The sequence below is a fragment of the Camarhynchus parvulus genome, chromosome 8 (assembly GCF_901933205.1).
Source record: "Camarhynchus parvulus chromosome 8, STF_HiC, whole genome shotgun sequence".
In the NCBI taxonomy this organism is placed as follows: Eukaryota; Metazoa; Chordata; class Aves; order Passeriformes; family Thraupidae; genus Camarhynchus; species Camarhynchus parvulus.
Window position 1 is genome coordinate 8,379,393 of NC_044578.1, and position 15,397 is coordinate 8,394,789.

Consider the following 15,397-nt stretch of genomic DNA (forward strand, 5'->3'; position numbering starts at 1 on the left):
TGGCTTGGCAGAGGAGGTTATCTTGTACAAGCTGCTGTCCAGAAACTGCCACCGTTTGAAGGTGGGGGGATGTTTGTGTTGCTCAGTTTGACCTGGCTAAGCTGAAAACTGGGAGAGTTTTCTCCTGCTGCATTAGGGCTTCACGGTGCATTGGTGCTGTGAGACCTTCCCTCAAAAGCTTTGGCCCTTCAAAGTGCAAATCTGGTAACAGGAAGAGATTTTAAAGTGCTTGGGTCTGTTTACCTCAATTACTGTCATAGCTGCCTGGAATAACAATCCATTTTTTGCATCAAAAATGTCAGCAGTTTCTCCTCTCTCTCCCAAGCAGATTACCAAGAGCAGTTTCCCTGGAGAAAGTCTCTGCTGGAAGTGGTTGGGGTTGGCCATTCATAATCTACCAATAAGAAGGACACTTGGAAACCAAATGGGCAGCTTTGGTCATGGCAGTGAATAGGGTGATGGCCCCAAAACACAGGGCACTGTACAGTTAATGGAGTGGGCAGCAGCTGGGAGTCCTACCCCCCATTCCCAAACCAGAAGATGCTGTAGTGACACCTCTAAGTGTCACCAGGTTTCTTTGGAACCCACCACCAAGGAGACTGGGATGGGTTTTTGTGGCCAAGGGCACCCAAAACTCCTCTCTTGGACCTCCTGCTGGACAGTAGGTGAGCAGAGCTTCAAGGTGGTTTGCATCTTCCCAGATGGGTGGCTGAAATGCCTGATAAATAGGATTTTTCAGTAACAAAAAGGTGGTTTTAAACCACTGCCCTCAGAAGGCCTGGCTGTGCTGGAGCTGGGGAGGAGGACAGCAGGAGTCTCACCTTTCAGACCTGAGCCCACCAGCAGTGCCAGGGTGGTGGCACTGGCATCTGCACAACCTGCACGTGTGGGTGGGAAGGGGAGGGCTGGGAGAAGAGGAGCTTGGTCCTCAGCTGCCTTGCAAAATAAACACAGGCTGCACCTTGCTGGTTAGTCTCAGCCTCCCTGTCCCTTTTGGTGGCCACATAGCCAAAACAAAGGTGTGGATCCAGCCCGAGGAGAATTTTGTTTCTCAAACTGAGGATGCAGCAGGCAGCAGAGATGGGGAGCGGGAGGGCTGCAGGAGTTCAGCCAGATGCCCAGGTTTGTCTGTCCTGATCTGGCCATCAGCAGAGAGCTGCTCAGGCAGACAGACAGGCAGACAGACATGGTTTGGATGTGTTGGTGATGCCAGTGCAGGGGGTGAAAGCTGCACAGCCTTGTCTGTCACCGTGGCATGGCACACATGCAGGCCTTGGTGCCTCAGTGTCCCCTGCTGCCCACTGAGTGCCCAGGCCCTCGCTGTGACAAACATCCCCTGGGCTTCGGGTAATGCCCAGACACACGGGGGACTCTGACAGAGTAGCTGCTTTGCTGAGGGTGGGGACAGGGATGTCCCCAGGGACAGGACACATCCTCGGCCTTGCTGGGCCTGGCTGTGCCGCCTGCCAGGCCCGGGGCCTTTAAAGGGGACCAGGGAGGATTTTTCTGAGTGTCCCACTGCCACCTACTGATCCATTGCACACCCTGGGCCTGCAGCTCATCCTGATGGCCCGCCTGGACTGGCGCTGTACCCCCACCACAAGCCCAGTTCCAGTGCTCACCTGCACCTCTTGGGCAGGCCCCCCTGGAACTGAGCAGCCAGTTCTCAGCCTCTGCAGGACAGGCTTTGAGGAAGACTCACATCTCTTCTTGTTTTATTTTGCAAGCCGACTTTGTTCTTACCGCCAGCAGTTTTGTGGTATTTCTGTTTTGCTTTGTTTGAGCACAGATCATTTCAGTTGTTTCCTTATTGGAAACGCCTGGAGTCACAGGTGAGGTGATGGATGGTGTGGGATCTGTGGAAACAGGCTCAACAGGGTGCATAGAAACTGTGCTTGTGCCTTGAGAAAACACTAAGAGCACTGCACAGCCTTGCCTCTGGCCTGCTGGGACTCCTCTGGTGCCCCTGCTGGGCCCCCAAATGCAAAGGAAGCCAAAGTCACACTTGGAGCTCATCCCCACAAGGCTTTATTTTGCATTTCAGAGAGGAGAACAATGCTGGTCACATGCTGTTTCCAGCGTGCCAAGTGCTTCCTCAGGTTAGCTGGTGGCATTTTCTGCGCTGGCTCCTGAGCGCCCTCAGCTCAAGGAAGTTCAGAGCTGGGGTAGAAAAGAACCACGAGCATTCACCTCCATAATGGTGGGCTCAGTGCCAGCCCCCGAGCAGGAATTGTTGGGAGGGGATGCAGGGAGGGCCCTCCTGGCCTGGCACACCCAGGCTGGAGGCAGGGCAGGGGCTGTGCTGGGGCTGTGCCCAGGCTTTAGGCATCCCTGCAAACCAGGCTGGGTGTTGCTCACTGCTAAGCCCACTGGGGAGCTGACAATGGGGCAAGTCTACAGGCAGGGGACAGCAGTCCTGTCAGGGAGAGTATGAGGGCAGTTTGGGGATGAGGAGATGAGCAGGACATGGAGGATGCCCTGGAGGTGAAGGATGAGCCGCAGCAATGCTGTGGAACCCCCTTAGCAGTGCTGCTCCCCTGGCAAGGAGGGGAACTGAAGTTGCTCTGTGGGCTCAGCAAGCCCCTCTGGACAACAGTAGGACAGGGGTTAATATGGGAGAGGTCCATGTGGGTCTGTTTGGTGATCCCCTCTCAAACCTGTGGGTGGAGAGTGTCCCTTGGGAGAGCTCTTTCCTCGCTGCCATGGTATCCTGTGGGATCAGAAAATCTTCTTCAAATGCAGGTGTATCCCACTGCTGGACCTGAGGACGATCTGTGGTCTCATTATGGGAATCTTGGATGGGTCAGGGTAGAGCTCGAAGCGCTGCAGGGTCAATGCCAGGGCCACCTTCAGCTCATTCATGGCAAACTGCTGCCCAATGCAGTTCCTGCAGGGAGGGGACACATGCTCTGCTTGCTGCCTTTGTCCCCAGCCACCCCCGAGCTGGACTCACCCCATGTAAGAGCTGGGGCACCTCCAGCTCCTGTGAGGATAACACTACAGCTTATCTAGTAAGCCCCTGATGCATTTATTTTATTTATTTTATTATTTATTTAATTTATTTTATTATTAAAATAAATATTTATTTATTTAATTTTATTATCTATTTATTTAATTTTATTTATTGATTTTATTATTTATTTTATTATTAAATATTTATTTTATTTTAAAACAAATTTGTTTTATTATTAAATAAATGTAATCATTTATTTATTTTATAATTTATTTTATTATTTATTTTATTATTAAACATTGACGAAAGATATGAGATTTAGAGAACAGGGGCTCACTTCACTAGGAAGTGCAGCCAGGAGCCAGCTAAAAGCCCAGACACCTCCAAAAGGTTATTTCTGGCTCTGTGAGGTGATCCTCTTGCAAGGTACTGACACCTCAGTATCCTACATCTGTCTGTTGATACAGCATGGGACCCATGGAGACTTGGCCCCCTTGGCTTTGAGGCACCCTGGGACTCACCCCCAAACAAGGGGGTTGTGTTCCCAATGCAGGCAATAGAAAATGCAAACATCTCCACAAAGCCACGGGAAAAAATGTGTGAAATCCTACAGTGACCACAGAGCTGATGGAGCGTGGAAATCCTATTACAGGAGATGCTGTTATGGAAAGCCTGCTTGAGTTGGCCAAGCCAGCCTGGCTTGTGGAGACTGAGGGAGGATTGGCCTTAGGAGCTCACATCTGAGTTAGGTCTCACATGCAAGGCAGCCTGAGAGGAAGGAGAGGGATGAAGGATCTCCCACCTGGATCCAGCAGAGAAAGGCAGGAAAGCATGGGAGTGCCTCTGCGCTGACTTCTCTGGAGAAAACCTCAGGGGATCATAAACCTGTGGGAGCAACAAGGACCATCTGGTCAGCATTTGGTGTGATCTGAGAAGCACCAGGTCCTTCCCTGGTGCCCAGGTTAGGGCTGGATGTGGCCTCTGCTCTTCCTGGGGGAGCTGCAGATGACAGTGATCTCTCTGCAAAGCCACTGAGTGGATCTTCCCCTTGGACATGCCCAGGTCACCCACTACAATGCCCAAGATGCCTGCAGGGATTTTCTCATCCACAGCAGCAAGGATCAAGCCAGGATCCCTCCATTCCAAAGATGTCTGATCCTTGCTCTCCAGACAGCCTGGAGAAAGGCAGCTATGCAGCCTTCTTCAAACTTTCCAGTGATTTCTTGAAGCCTCTAAAATATCATCTTCAAATCGCACACTCTTTTGTGGGGCTTGGGACTCATATCAATCTAAGTGTGTGCAGGGCAGCTGGAAGCAGCCAGAGCATCTCTGTGTCACCATGCACAAAGAGTGACTATTGAACACCCTTTCCTAGCCCTTTGTCACGTTCAAAGCCTTTGGGGTGTTTGGTAACTCAACTGAACTTTGTATTTAGATGTTGGAATGACAAGAGGGGGAAAAAAGCCATAGCAGGCAGGCACAGGCTGCCTTCTTCAAGGGGAATGGGTGTCTGGGCTCAAAGACCATCCTCCCTTCTTGTTAGCAAGGTGAAATACCTCAGGGTCCTCCCACACATCCCGGTTCCTGTGAATAGCAAATATGCTCAATCCAACCTGGCAGCCTGTAAAAGAAAAGTGAGGAAAAGCTCACGACAGCTCAGAGTGAAAATGCAGGAGAGGTGGTTTTGGGATGCTCTCCCTCCCTGTGCTCTGCAGGGGCCGTTGCAGGAGATCTGGCGGGGATCTCCTGCCAAAAACAAAGACTTCAGAACTGGGTCTCTTTTTTTCTATCAGTCTGTCACTTTCATTTGGCCAGGAACAACACTCCACAATCCCCTCTGAGCTCTGGAGCACATCCTTGAACTCTGTCTGGCCACTCTTTCCAGGCTCACTGTGGCAGCAAGCTGTGGTAGCTCCATACAGCTCCAGGAGAGAGAAGGGAGTCTGGAAGACCCTCCAGCCCCTCCACACAAAGCAAGGAAGCCCCCCTTGTCACAGACAGCAGCATGAAGGATGGACAAACTCAACAGACCTGCTGGCAAGCTGCGTCCATCAGGGAATGTCACGGGTTTGGAGAGCTCTCGGGACACACCAGCAACGGGTGGGAAGAGGCGCAAGCTCTCTTTGATGCACATCGTGGTGTAGGTCATCTTCCCAAGATCCTCCCTGAAAGCAAACTTGCTAAGGATGCACTCAATCCCTCTGTCTACGCCATTGACAAAGGTGTTACTGGTCTGTCCCAGTACAGACCCCCGAGGGAAACCACTCGTCACTGATCTGGACAATTGGCCACCACCCACTGGATGCCACATTCCAAACAATCCCTCAACCACTGAACAATCCGCCCATCAAATCCTTCTCCCTCCAGTTTAGGGAGAAGAATATTGGGAGGAACTATTCAAAGGCCTTCAAGGGTAAATTAAAGGAGTTCAAGCTAAAGGAGTAAGAAATCCTTGCTCACCACTCAATGGTGTCTCTGTCCCCCAGGATGCCCTGGATCTCCTCCCTGCAGCGCTGCTGGTGCTCAGGGTGCAGTGACATGCAGTAGAAGAGCCAGGAGAGCCCACTGGCCACGGTATCATGGCCCTCAAACATGAAGGTGTCCACCTCAGCACGCAGGTCCTCATCAGACAGTGCAGCTCCATTCTCATCCTAAGAGGAGAGCACGTCATTCCCAAGCACACAGGTGTTTTATTTTAATACCCAAAGGACTTGTATGATTTGGTGTCTCTTGTGTTCCCCTTCTTGTGCTGATGCACCCTCAGTGCCACACAGTTCTGTTCTTTGGTATTTGGTGCAATCATCTCAAACACTTACCTTGCTACAAAGAAGAATGTCCAGAAAATCCAGCTGCTTCTTCTTCTGGATCTTTTCAAGCTCCTTCTCATTGGAGAGCAACATCTTTCTTTCTTTTATTACCTGATCTGCACAGAGGAGAGATCAGTTCTGTGCATCCTGTCCCTCCAGAGCACCCTCATGTGCTTGGCTGCTCAGCCATCAGCTTGGACTCTGTTTAAGGTGTAACCCTCTGGCCACTCCATGCTGTAACCCCACTCTGAGACACTCCAGGGGCAAGTGGCAGCGAGGTTCAGCTGGGGGACAGGGCTGGGAGAAAGGGGCAGGAATACCTGTGTGGGTATGGGCCAGCTTGCAGGCATCCTGAAACGTGCGGCCGTTGTGAGTGAAGTCGTAGAAGACAATCTTGAAGGGAAAATTCCGGATCCTATCACTCAGGAGGTAGCTCAGGTCAAAAACAGCTCTAATATAATAGTGGGAGTTGCTGTAAGGAGGCCGAGGGCAAAGCTGGTGTTAGCAAAATGAGTGGTGAAACAGGAGCACTCACTCTCCCAGGGTCTGGAACCTCAGGCACCGACCTCTGAGTCTGACAGTTGGAATTAAAGCTGAAGGCACATTTCATGATGCTGTCTAGTGTCATCAAGCTGACATCCTGAAAGAGCTCCACTGACCTCCTCTCTGTGATCTTCTTGTCCCATTTATCCTAGAGGAAGAGCCAAGGTAAGGAGAGACAGACCACCTTCTGTGGTCAGGTCATATTTCCCTGTCCCTCTTCCCAGATCCACACTGCTAATTGCTTTCTTTTCTGGAAGCAGAGGCCCTAACTCATGATATATTCTGTGAACCTAATCTAACTCTCTGTGCACTTCTATTCCCAGGTATGAAAGGATACACATGAGGGTATGAAAGGATATTCTTACAGTGGTTGATTTTATTGGCAAACAAAGAGAGAGAATAAGTGGAATGTCCAAAGGAAGGTGAGGGGAGCAATTTTAGAACTTCAAAACTACTCCAAAAATTCAGTGAAAGTAGAAACTCTCTAAGTGCCATCTCTTACTCATTTTTTATTTTCACTGTTTCACAGCTGAAACGTAAAAGTAGCAGGAGTGGGGATTCTTACCAGCATCACTTTGACTGAGTCTGACATCAGGGTCACGTAAGATTTCAGCACATCGTAGTGAAAGGCTGGAGTGAGCATCTTCCTGTGCTGGAACCATTTTCTTCCTTCCAAGATCAGCAGCCCCTTCCCTGAAGCACAAAGAGCAAAGGCACAGTCAGCTCCTGCAGGCTTTGATCACAGCTCTGACAGCCTTACTACTGCTTTTGGCTTACCAATCCAGGGAACTAGGAGTTTGTAGACTGCACTAGCCTTGGGATCTGTAAAATGGAATAAATGTCAGAAATGTATGAATAACTGATGAATTCAACGCAACGAAAGAGAAAATTCAGGATAAATTTGCATTAGATTTTGCCCTTTAAATCACATGATATAAATAATCTCATTTAAATACTGTACCACCAGAGGTAAGAGTTTAAAAGTGATCATCTACAATTAGGATTGCAGTGGACTTGAAAAATCAGGGAAAGTTAGAACGAGAAAATGTGTGTGGAAAAGAAACAGCCATGGCAAATTCCAAAACTGAGAACAATGGATGGGAGTCACTGGGAAAGGCCAAGTATGTACCACTGATATAATGCACAGGAGGGAGAAGAGGAGAAGACTTAAGATGCTTTCTGAGAGCCATTGCCATGGCAGCTCACACCTTTTACTGGGTTTACTGGGAAGCACAAATATTGTGGTGCTAGAAGCCATAGAAGGCAGTAAGAGAGATGACCCTCAAACTGGGAATTGACAGGAAACTGGAAGGAACAGGCACCTGGTCTCTGTTGTGCACAGGAATACACACTGCTCCATGAAACCTGGGAGTGTGTGAAGAGGAGCAAAAGAAGAATTGCAATAGCTGTGAAGGAAGCTGGCAGAGGGGATAACTCCAGGCAAGTTTCCCAGTATTTTCTTGGTAGGAAAATGTCAAAGACTTCTCAGAACTGGAGGCAGAGACTCACCTGCTCGGCCAAGTATGGTTTTGGCATATTCAGGATGGTGAATGATTATAGACGGCAGGATTGGTCCAAACCACCTGGGAAAGGCATAGGGATATTCTTCTCCCCATGACACTACTTGGTGTAAAAAATTTTCAGATTTTAACTGCAATGAGAGTTAATCAAGGATTAATAAAGGCAGAAAAAGAGCCAGGGAGAGCAGAATTGTCTATTGGGAAATGAAGGAAGAGTGGGCGGACTTGCCACACAGGGACTTTTATGCTGCAGGTGGAGGAGAGGATGAACATTGCAAAGGGACTGTGCACCCGAGGCAAAGCTGCCTGAGCCACCAAATCCCTTGCTGGGCTGGTGGTATCTGAGACACCTTAGGATGGCCTGGGCTTGGAGCAGCTCCGTGTTGCCCTTGGGAGCTGCGGCTGGCACAGGCAATGCCAGGATGACTGGTGGACAGGCCAGGAGGACCAAGGCTGTCACAACCCTGTTCCCCAGTTTCAGCAGTGCAAGGTGGGCATGCAGTGTGAAAAAGCAAAGCATCTGCACTATAGCCTGATGAAAATGGCTGCATTAAAACACCCTGCCTTTGTGGCCATGTCTTCTTCAGCAGCTATAGGGTAAGACACTCCTTTTGGTAGAAGGTTTAATGTAGCAAAGAGATAATAATTATGATTGCTCATATTTAAATAACTTTATGGAAGCCCCATGACTCTTTGTTTAACGACATGATTGAAAAAAGCATGATTCTTTTTTGCCAAATGATGCACACCACATTTACAGCACCCTTTCCTCCTGCCCTGCTGAAGCCTTGGCACTCCCTGTGCAGAAGTCCTCTCGTGTAGGAGGAGACAGGAGCAGGGCACAAGCACACCCCATCCAGCCCTTCCCCATCATGACTGACACCTTGCACAGCTGGGACAAACCCACCCTGGCTGAGCCCAGTTACTCCTTACCAGGTGATTGTGGCCGTAGAGCCAGTGTTTTGGGGGCCCAGGGAATGCCTCCAGAGCTTTGATGAGCTTCTTCCTCTCCCAGTAGAACTGGAGCACCTTCAGCAGCACACAGGTTACACCAAGCAGCACAGACAGCTGCAGGATGGCAGCAAAAGGTCTGGTTATGTTGTCCAGCAGAGATGCCATGCTGGGCTGGGACGCTGCCTTCTCCCCCCTGTTTCTCACCTGCTCCTCACACACCCGAGCCAGGTGGGGAACTCAGTGCAGGTAAAAATCCTCTCCCTCCTCGTGTGCAGGAGCTGAGACTGGTGAAGTGAAGCTGGCAGCAATTTATAGCTGCTGGAACATCAGGGCAAACATTGCGTCAGCTGGGCCGGCAGCCTGTGCACCCAGTCCCCCTTTGACCTGCTTTCTGCAGCCTGTCCCTGCAACCTGGAGAACAACCAGCCTCTGAACATTTCCTGCTTTTGCTGGAGTGCCAGCAGGGCTGTCACACCCACCCATGTGGGAACCCAGGACATCTCTCTGGCTGTCCAGGATGGCCAGGACCCCTGCCAGGGGATTCAGAAGCCCTGGCACAGAGCCCAAAACACCTGTGGGTTTGATTATAGCCCATGGAGCAAATTACCAAGCTTATATGAAGATCAGCAAGCCACAACAGTTTAGGTAGAATAATAGTGAAGCTATCACTGGGTGAAAAAGTAGATTTTGGGGTTTTTAGAATGGGGATTCAGGGGGCAAGATGGAGGGATCTGGGCATGTCCAGCCTTTCTCCTTCTTCTTCTTGGCCTCCATCTTCTGCTGTGATGTTGGCACTTACAGATTGGTTTAGAGTAGAAGCTCACTGTCTAACATAGGTGATGGGTATTGGAAAATAATTGTAAACATTGTATACATAGTTTTTAGTATAAAGACATTACACTGCCCCAGGGACAGGCAGAGTGCCTGGAACTGTCCTGCAGGACAGACCTCGGCAGGGCAGGAGAAAGAATTTTATAGATAAAATACAATAAACAACCTTGAGACCGAGAACTGAAGAGCTCCAACTCATTCTTCAAGTACTTGGGCTGGGAAAAGAGACTTTGAACATTTATTGGGGTCACGGTGACCAGCAAAGATCCTGAGAGACCCACAGCCCTCCATGCCCAGGTGGATGAAGCCAGAGGAGGGAGAAGGTGAGATGCAGGCAGGCTGGGGCTCTGGCTGAGCTCTGTGCTGCCAGTGGGCATCACTCCAGCAGCACACAAGGGATGTGGCCCTGCTTCCCAAGGGCTCCTTCCACAGACAAGCCAGGAGACAAAACTGCTGTCCAGAGGAATCACCATGGTCAGTAGATGAGAGAGGAAAAGCTGCAGAGCAGGGAAGTGAGTTGCAGGAAAGTTGAGAGCACATGATGGGGAGGTGTGATGGCAGGGCCATGTTCTCTCTACAGGCCTGGTGAGCCCTCCTTCCTCTGTCCACATGGCATCTCACCTTCTCCAAAAGAGCATCTCTGCATTTACCTCTCCAATGGGCGCTTGGTTGGGCCCAGGTAAGACCCTCCTTGCAATCCCTGTGCAGATCCTGCTGCTTACCTGGGTTCCCATCCCATAAGCCCAGAAACCTGGAATGGCAATGTGGAGTTGGTGGAACTCTGACATGTGTGGGTGCCTTCCATGCATATTGTAAAAGTCAGGATCCCCAGATGGGCTGAAATAATGTCCCATTTGTGTCTTGGGATATTATGAGGATCAAATGGGTTATCAGCTGTGGAGGTTCATAGTCTGATAGGCTACAGCACAGGGGCTGCTGAACTCTGTGAGTGCTTCCTTTCAGTGTAACACATCTCTGAGACAGAGGACTTCTGATGTTTGGGCACTTCCCTTTAGTTTTAGTCTAAAATAGCCATGTCCCACATTTTCTGCTTGTAGGGTCATTTTGCTGACAAAACCAGCGTTTATCTGAGGTTCATTGTCATTGCCTTGGAGAACATCCCTGGCAGGCACTACACTGATCAGAGCTACCTTTTCACACACTTGGCCATCTTCATGAAAATTAGTGTATCTTTTTGTACCGGGCCATCTGTGTCTGTGTGAAAGTTCAGGGCAGAGTTAAAGGTTGATCTTTAGGAGGCAGAAAGCTGTAATCAGGTTAGGCATCTCTTAGGGAGGGCTTTGGGTACAGCCAGAGCATAAGGGACCCACTTTGACATGACAAACTCTCATGTGAAGACCTGCAGAACATTCATAAATATTATGATGCTGTGTATTTGGGTCCCTCACAAGCTCTGCACAAGGAAAAGAGGGGGGGTGTGATGGCTGAGCATTTGTTCAGTGCCAATGGAGCTGTTTGGAATGTCCTGTGGTACCTACATCACTACCAGACTGATTTGGCTGGCACCTTTCAGCAATCCCCAACAAAATAACACATAAATACCCCCAAACTCAGAGGTGGAGGGGCCAGGCTGATGGATGGAGCTTCTGGTGCAGCTTCACATGAAACTTTTATAATAACACAGAAATTTTCAGTGCTGACAAAGTCCCTGGAGAGCGAGTTTGACCATGAACAGGGTCAATTTTTACCAAACTGGCTTCCTTATAGTTATAAATTAACCAGTAAACTCTGGTTTACTGGTTCAGATTTTTTTTAGTTTTACTGGTGAAGACAAAGGATATGGTTTGTCTTGAAGTTCATATGAGATGTCAAGTGATGAGCTAATATGGAGGGAACATAGGGGACAAACTGGCTAAACCCATTTGTGGGGATTTGGAGCAAGAATCTGATCTCTGGTGATAGCAAAACTGGGTTTAATCCTGCCTCCAACCTCTGCATTCTGTATTCCACCAGTAGAGGGGAGAGAAAAACCTTTCTCATGTATTTCAGAGGTTTCACAGCAAGAGAAACCATGAACACTCACAGCCTGGGGAAGAAAACTCAGGGGGTTTTGCTGGGGAAGAAACAATGAAAGTTCAAAAGGCAAAGTTGCTGCAGAGCTGCAAATGAAGAAAAGCGGAAAGGGGCAGTATTGGTTTGATCATTGTAAGGCCCTGGGACAAGTCCAGAACCATCTTTTAGCAGAGAATCTACAGCCCTGGTGATGGAGGACTCCAGAAGAAGATCTCAGCATGAAAAAGCAGGTACCAGGGTTTTCTGATAGCCACAGTGGTCTGCGGAGGCTGCCAGGGGGAACAGAAGCTTGGCTTGACCTTCTGAACATTTGAGACTGGTGAAACTGCAGCTGGGTGTTAAAGGACACATGGAAAGTTATTAAACATTTGCAGAGAGCCTCTGGAGGGTTGTCTTAGTGCTGTGGATGTCCACGTGATGGCAGTGGGGTCACAACAGTTCAGGCTGTCAACAAGAAACAACCCACTCACACTGGAGAATTTCCATCCCATACCACAGCCATGGACACAGCAGGCTGTGGGATGTGGGATTTGCTTTCTGGGTCTTGGGGATTTCTCCGCTCACTTTAGACACCTAAGCAGAAGAAGGAGAGGATCTTCCTCACTGATTTAACTCACGTGGTCGGAATTCATGGCAGAAAAAGTGGTTTACTGAGCAGGTGAAATGTAGGTGGCAAATGGGTGCTTTGCCCCAGAGGCTGCCCTTGCAGCAGCTGCTTTCCCTGGTTGTGCCTGTGTTTATTCAGATAGGAAGAAGAGTCCAGGCCCATCTGTCCCTGTGTGTTCCTGCAGCACACAGTGATGACAGATGAAATGCAGCAGTAATGCCAAAAAAAATAATAACATTTCAAGCTTCCAAACACATGATAGATGAGAAAATCATGGCAAGAGCCCAGCAAGTGTTGCAGAGTAATGCAAGCTGCCTGGATCCCATCTGACCACACATGTCTTGAGGATGAATGTATATCTGGAAGCATTTAATACAGCTGCCTGACAAATATGTTGCAATACTTATTTAATTTACAGGCTGCTTCCAGTGTAAAATCCCAGTGGAGTTTAGATGAAATTGCTGGTGCCATCTGACAGTAAATTTGCCTGGAGAGCAGCGTGGGTTCTGTGCAGGCACTGCATTCCCGGTGCTGCCAGCCAGCTGCTCTCCCTGCTGGTCCTGCCACTTCCAACATGCCTGGAAGCACCCAAAAAAGTGCCAGTGTGGAACTGAGACAGACAGACACCTTCCTGTCACCGGGATGTGGCTGCACAGCGCCGGTGACAGCCTGTGGGGAGAGGAATTACTGCAGGAGTAGGTGGCGTCTTTGCCCTGCTGCCGTCGGAAAACCAAGCAATGAGAAAAACCCAAGACGTTTTTAAGTGAAACCAAGACTGACCCTTGTTGCACAGCCACCACCAGGAGCTCTTGTTACAATAGTTATCTGAAGGTGTGAATCACACAGTCCAAGGTCAGCTCATCATCTTTGCAGCTACCCTTTCTGCAAAAAGTAGGGAAGGATGAAAGAATGAGGTGAGCTCTCTGCAGCTTGACTGCTCTACAGCAATACATCCCATGTAACCAGGTGTTTTTATTATTGCCATATCTCTAATACCTGGGAGAGGAAGGTAGATTTGGGGAATTGCTGTTGGGAATCAGGTTCTGGCTTGTTCCAGAAGCCCTGCTGCAGCCTCAGCCCTGCTGTCCAGTTCAAAGCAGGGCAGCCTGCTTTGCATAGAAGATCTGTGATGCAGGACATGAGATGGTGCAGGATGTGGGATGATGCAGGATATGGGATGTGGGATGCAGGATGTGGGATGCAGGCTGGCTGGCCTGGCATGCTGTGGATCAGGGAAATTGTGAGCTGGGCTGCCATGTGGGGTGTTATTTAACAGAGTGTCCTTGGTTCCTGGCCTCAGGGGGTGACAGCGCCATCACAGGAGAGATTTGTGAGCAGATTTTACGCTGGGCTTGGGTGGCTGCAGGGGAATCCAGGCTCTGCCCCCTTCTCATGTGAAGAGGCCACAAGCACAACTATGAGAGGACAGTGAGAATGCTGCAGGGCATCTTCCCTTTTCCTCCTCAGATATGGAGAGGCAGCTTTTTAGTGAGTCCTAGAAGTCAGGAGGGAGACAATGACTGAACAGGATGAAGACAGGAGCAGTCAGGCTTTTCCGTCCCAGGGCCAGGAACATTCATGAGTTGGATGGTCCAGCTGGAGCAGCAGCAGTGCAGCTTTTCCTGTTCCCCCAGTTCAACCCACTCACAAAAACAAAACCAAACTTGCCCCAGCCTTCTACCACATCCATTATCTCCTCTGGCCTTCTGGAGTATTTAGTAAAACCAGTCACCAGCTTTTAAAACCTCTGCAGATTCTCCAAATAACCTATGCCAGGGCTTTAGAAATCTTAGGGAGTGCTTGATGTTGGGCAGTCTGTATCTACCCAAATGCAATTTAGCAGCTGCCATGTATCTACATGGGGTATGTCAAGTTCCTCTGGTGCGATCCCCTTTAACCCACTCTCTTTCAGTGGGTACACCATGATTTCAGCCTTTGCTCTTGCTCATTAGATGCTTGTGCTTTAATCTTTCACATTGGAATGCCAAGATTCATCCACTCCTCTTTAGATCCTATTTTCTTCAAATCTTGTCTTTGTAAGAAAATTGCATCCAATACAGAGATGTATGCAATTTACTTCTGGCAACTTCAGTTATTTTAATTAAAATTTTTCTCATTTTGCACTTTAGAGTATGTAAGCTTGGAGCAGATGCTGTTGCTTTTATACTTAAATCTCCAAAGAAAGTTGAAGGACACTGTGTCATTTCATCTACTGAAAGAGACACAAGTGAAAAATTTTTGAGAAATATTTGTGCTTATGCATCCAAGCATGATGTTTGCTGTGATTGCAAGAGCAGGATATTATTGATTCATATTACCTTTTCTGTGTCTCTGTGTACAGAACATCCACTGGAGAAATTGCTGCCTGTCAGTCATTTTTTCTCTTGGTTTTGTGCCATGCCTGTGCCTGCTCTTGTGCTTATGGACTCGCATTCCATTCACAGCAGCAGTTTTTCAATTTATTAAAATAATTTTATATCCTGACATGGCCCTCCAAAGAGCTCGTGGTGTCTCATAGTTTCATAATTTTTGACATTTTGATAAGCATACTCTGCCTCTCTCCATTGCATAATTCTGATTTCAGCTCAAGAGCTGCACCTTGTGTCTGAAGAGGGGACAGGCAACTGGAGCAAGTGGATTTTCTCCTGAGCTGTCCCAGCACACCCCTGCAAACCAGACCCTGTAGGTGAAGGCTGTGTGAAGTCAGCTGCTGTCCAGCTGCACAGCAGCCTTCTCCCAGCTTTTGGGATTTCACAGTTTGATGTGTTATATTCTATCCCAATAATGATTCCTGCAGAGGCAGAGGACAGCTCACTAGTGTCCTCCAGTATACCAACTCTCATAATTTTATCAGCTTAAGAAAATAAAATAATACTAAAAATAAAGATGGAACTCACCCCCAGACACACTTTCTAATGACGAGAACTTTGATTGATGATTGATTATTGGGCCCCTGTTAAAGAGTTGCCCATGGAAGGAGATGCTGTGTTGGCTGGAGACCCACAGGCAGTTTCCTGGCCTGTCCAGGGTAGTCTCTTGCTGCTCGTGGGCTTCCTCTCCATCTTCCATTTCTAAAGGAGTTTTACACTGCATTTGTGATGAAGCAGGCAAGCACCAGCAATATAAAAAACACAGCTGCTGTTGCAGG

The 15,397-nt window shown here is 48.8% G+C and overlaps 1 protein-coding gene across 1 annotated transcript; it reads right to left on the bottom strand.

The window, feature by feature from the left end:
- Positions 1-2,718: 2,718 nt before the first annotated feature.
- LOC115906305 (cytochrome P450 4A6-like) lies at positions 2,719-9,059 on the bottom strand. The gene is made up of 12 exons (XM_030953417.1): positions 8,757-9,059; positions 7,813-7,954; positions 7,081-7,125; positions 6,869-6,996; positions 6,327-6,451; positions 6,081-6,232; positions 5,770-5,876; positions 5,414-5,604; positions 4,985-5,118; positions 4,510-4,574; positions 3,756-3,838; positions 2,719-2,887 (listed from the first exon to the last, which is right to left on the bottom strand). The coding sequence occupies exons 1-12, from the start codon at positions 8,940-8,942 to the stop codon at positions 2,719-2,721; spliced, it is 1,527 nt and encodes a 508-aa protein (XP_030809277.1). The 5' UTR covers positions 8,943-9,059.
- Positions 9,060-15,397: the final 6,338 nt, after the last annotated feature.

Bases quoted from the DNA above. Each gene is read 5' to 3' on its own strand.
- LOC115906305 (XM_030953417.1), bottom strand. From the start codon at position 8,942: ATGGCATCTCTGCTGGACAACATAACCAGACCTTTTGCTGCCATCCTG. The intron at 5,877-6,080 runs GTATTCCTGCCC...TCCTCTGTGCAG, and splicing joins GCTGGCCCATACCCACACAG to ATCAGGTAATAAAAGAAAGA. The intron at 3,839-4,509 runs GTATTTCACCTT...TTGCTCCCACAG, and splicing joins ATGTGTGGGAGGACCCTGAG to GTTTATGATCCCCTGAGGTT.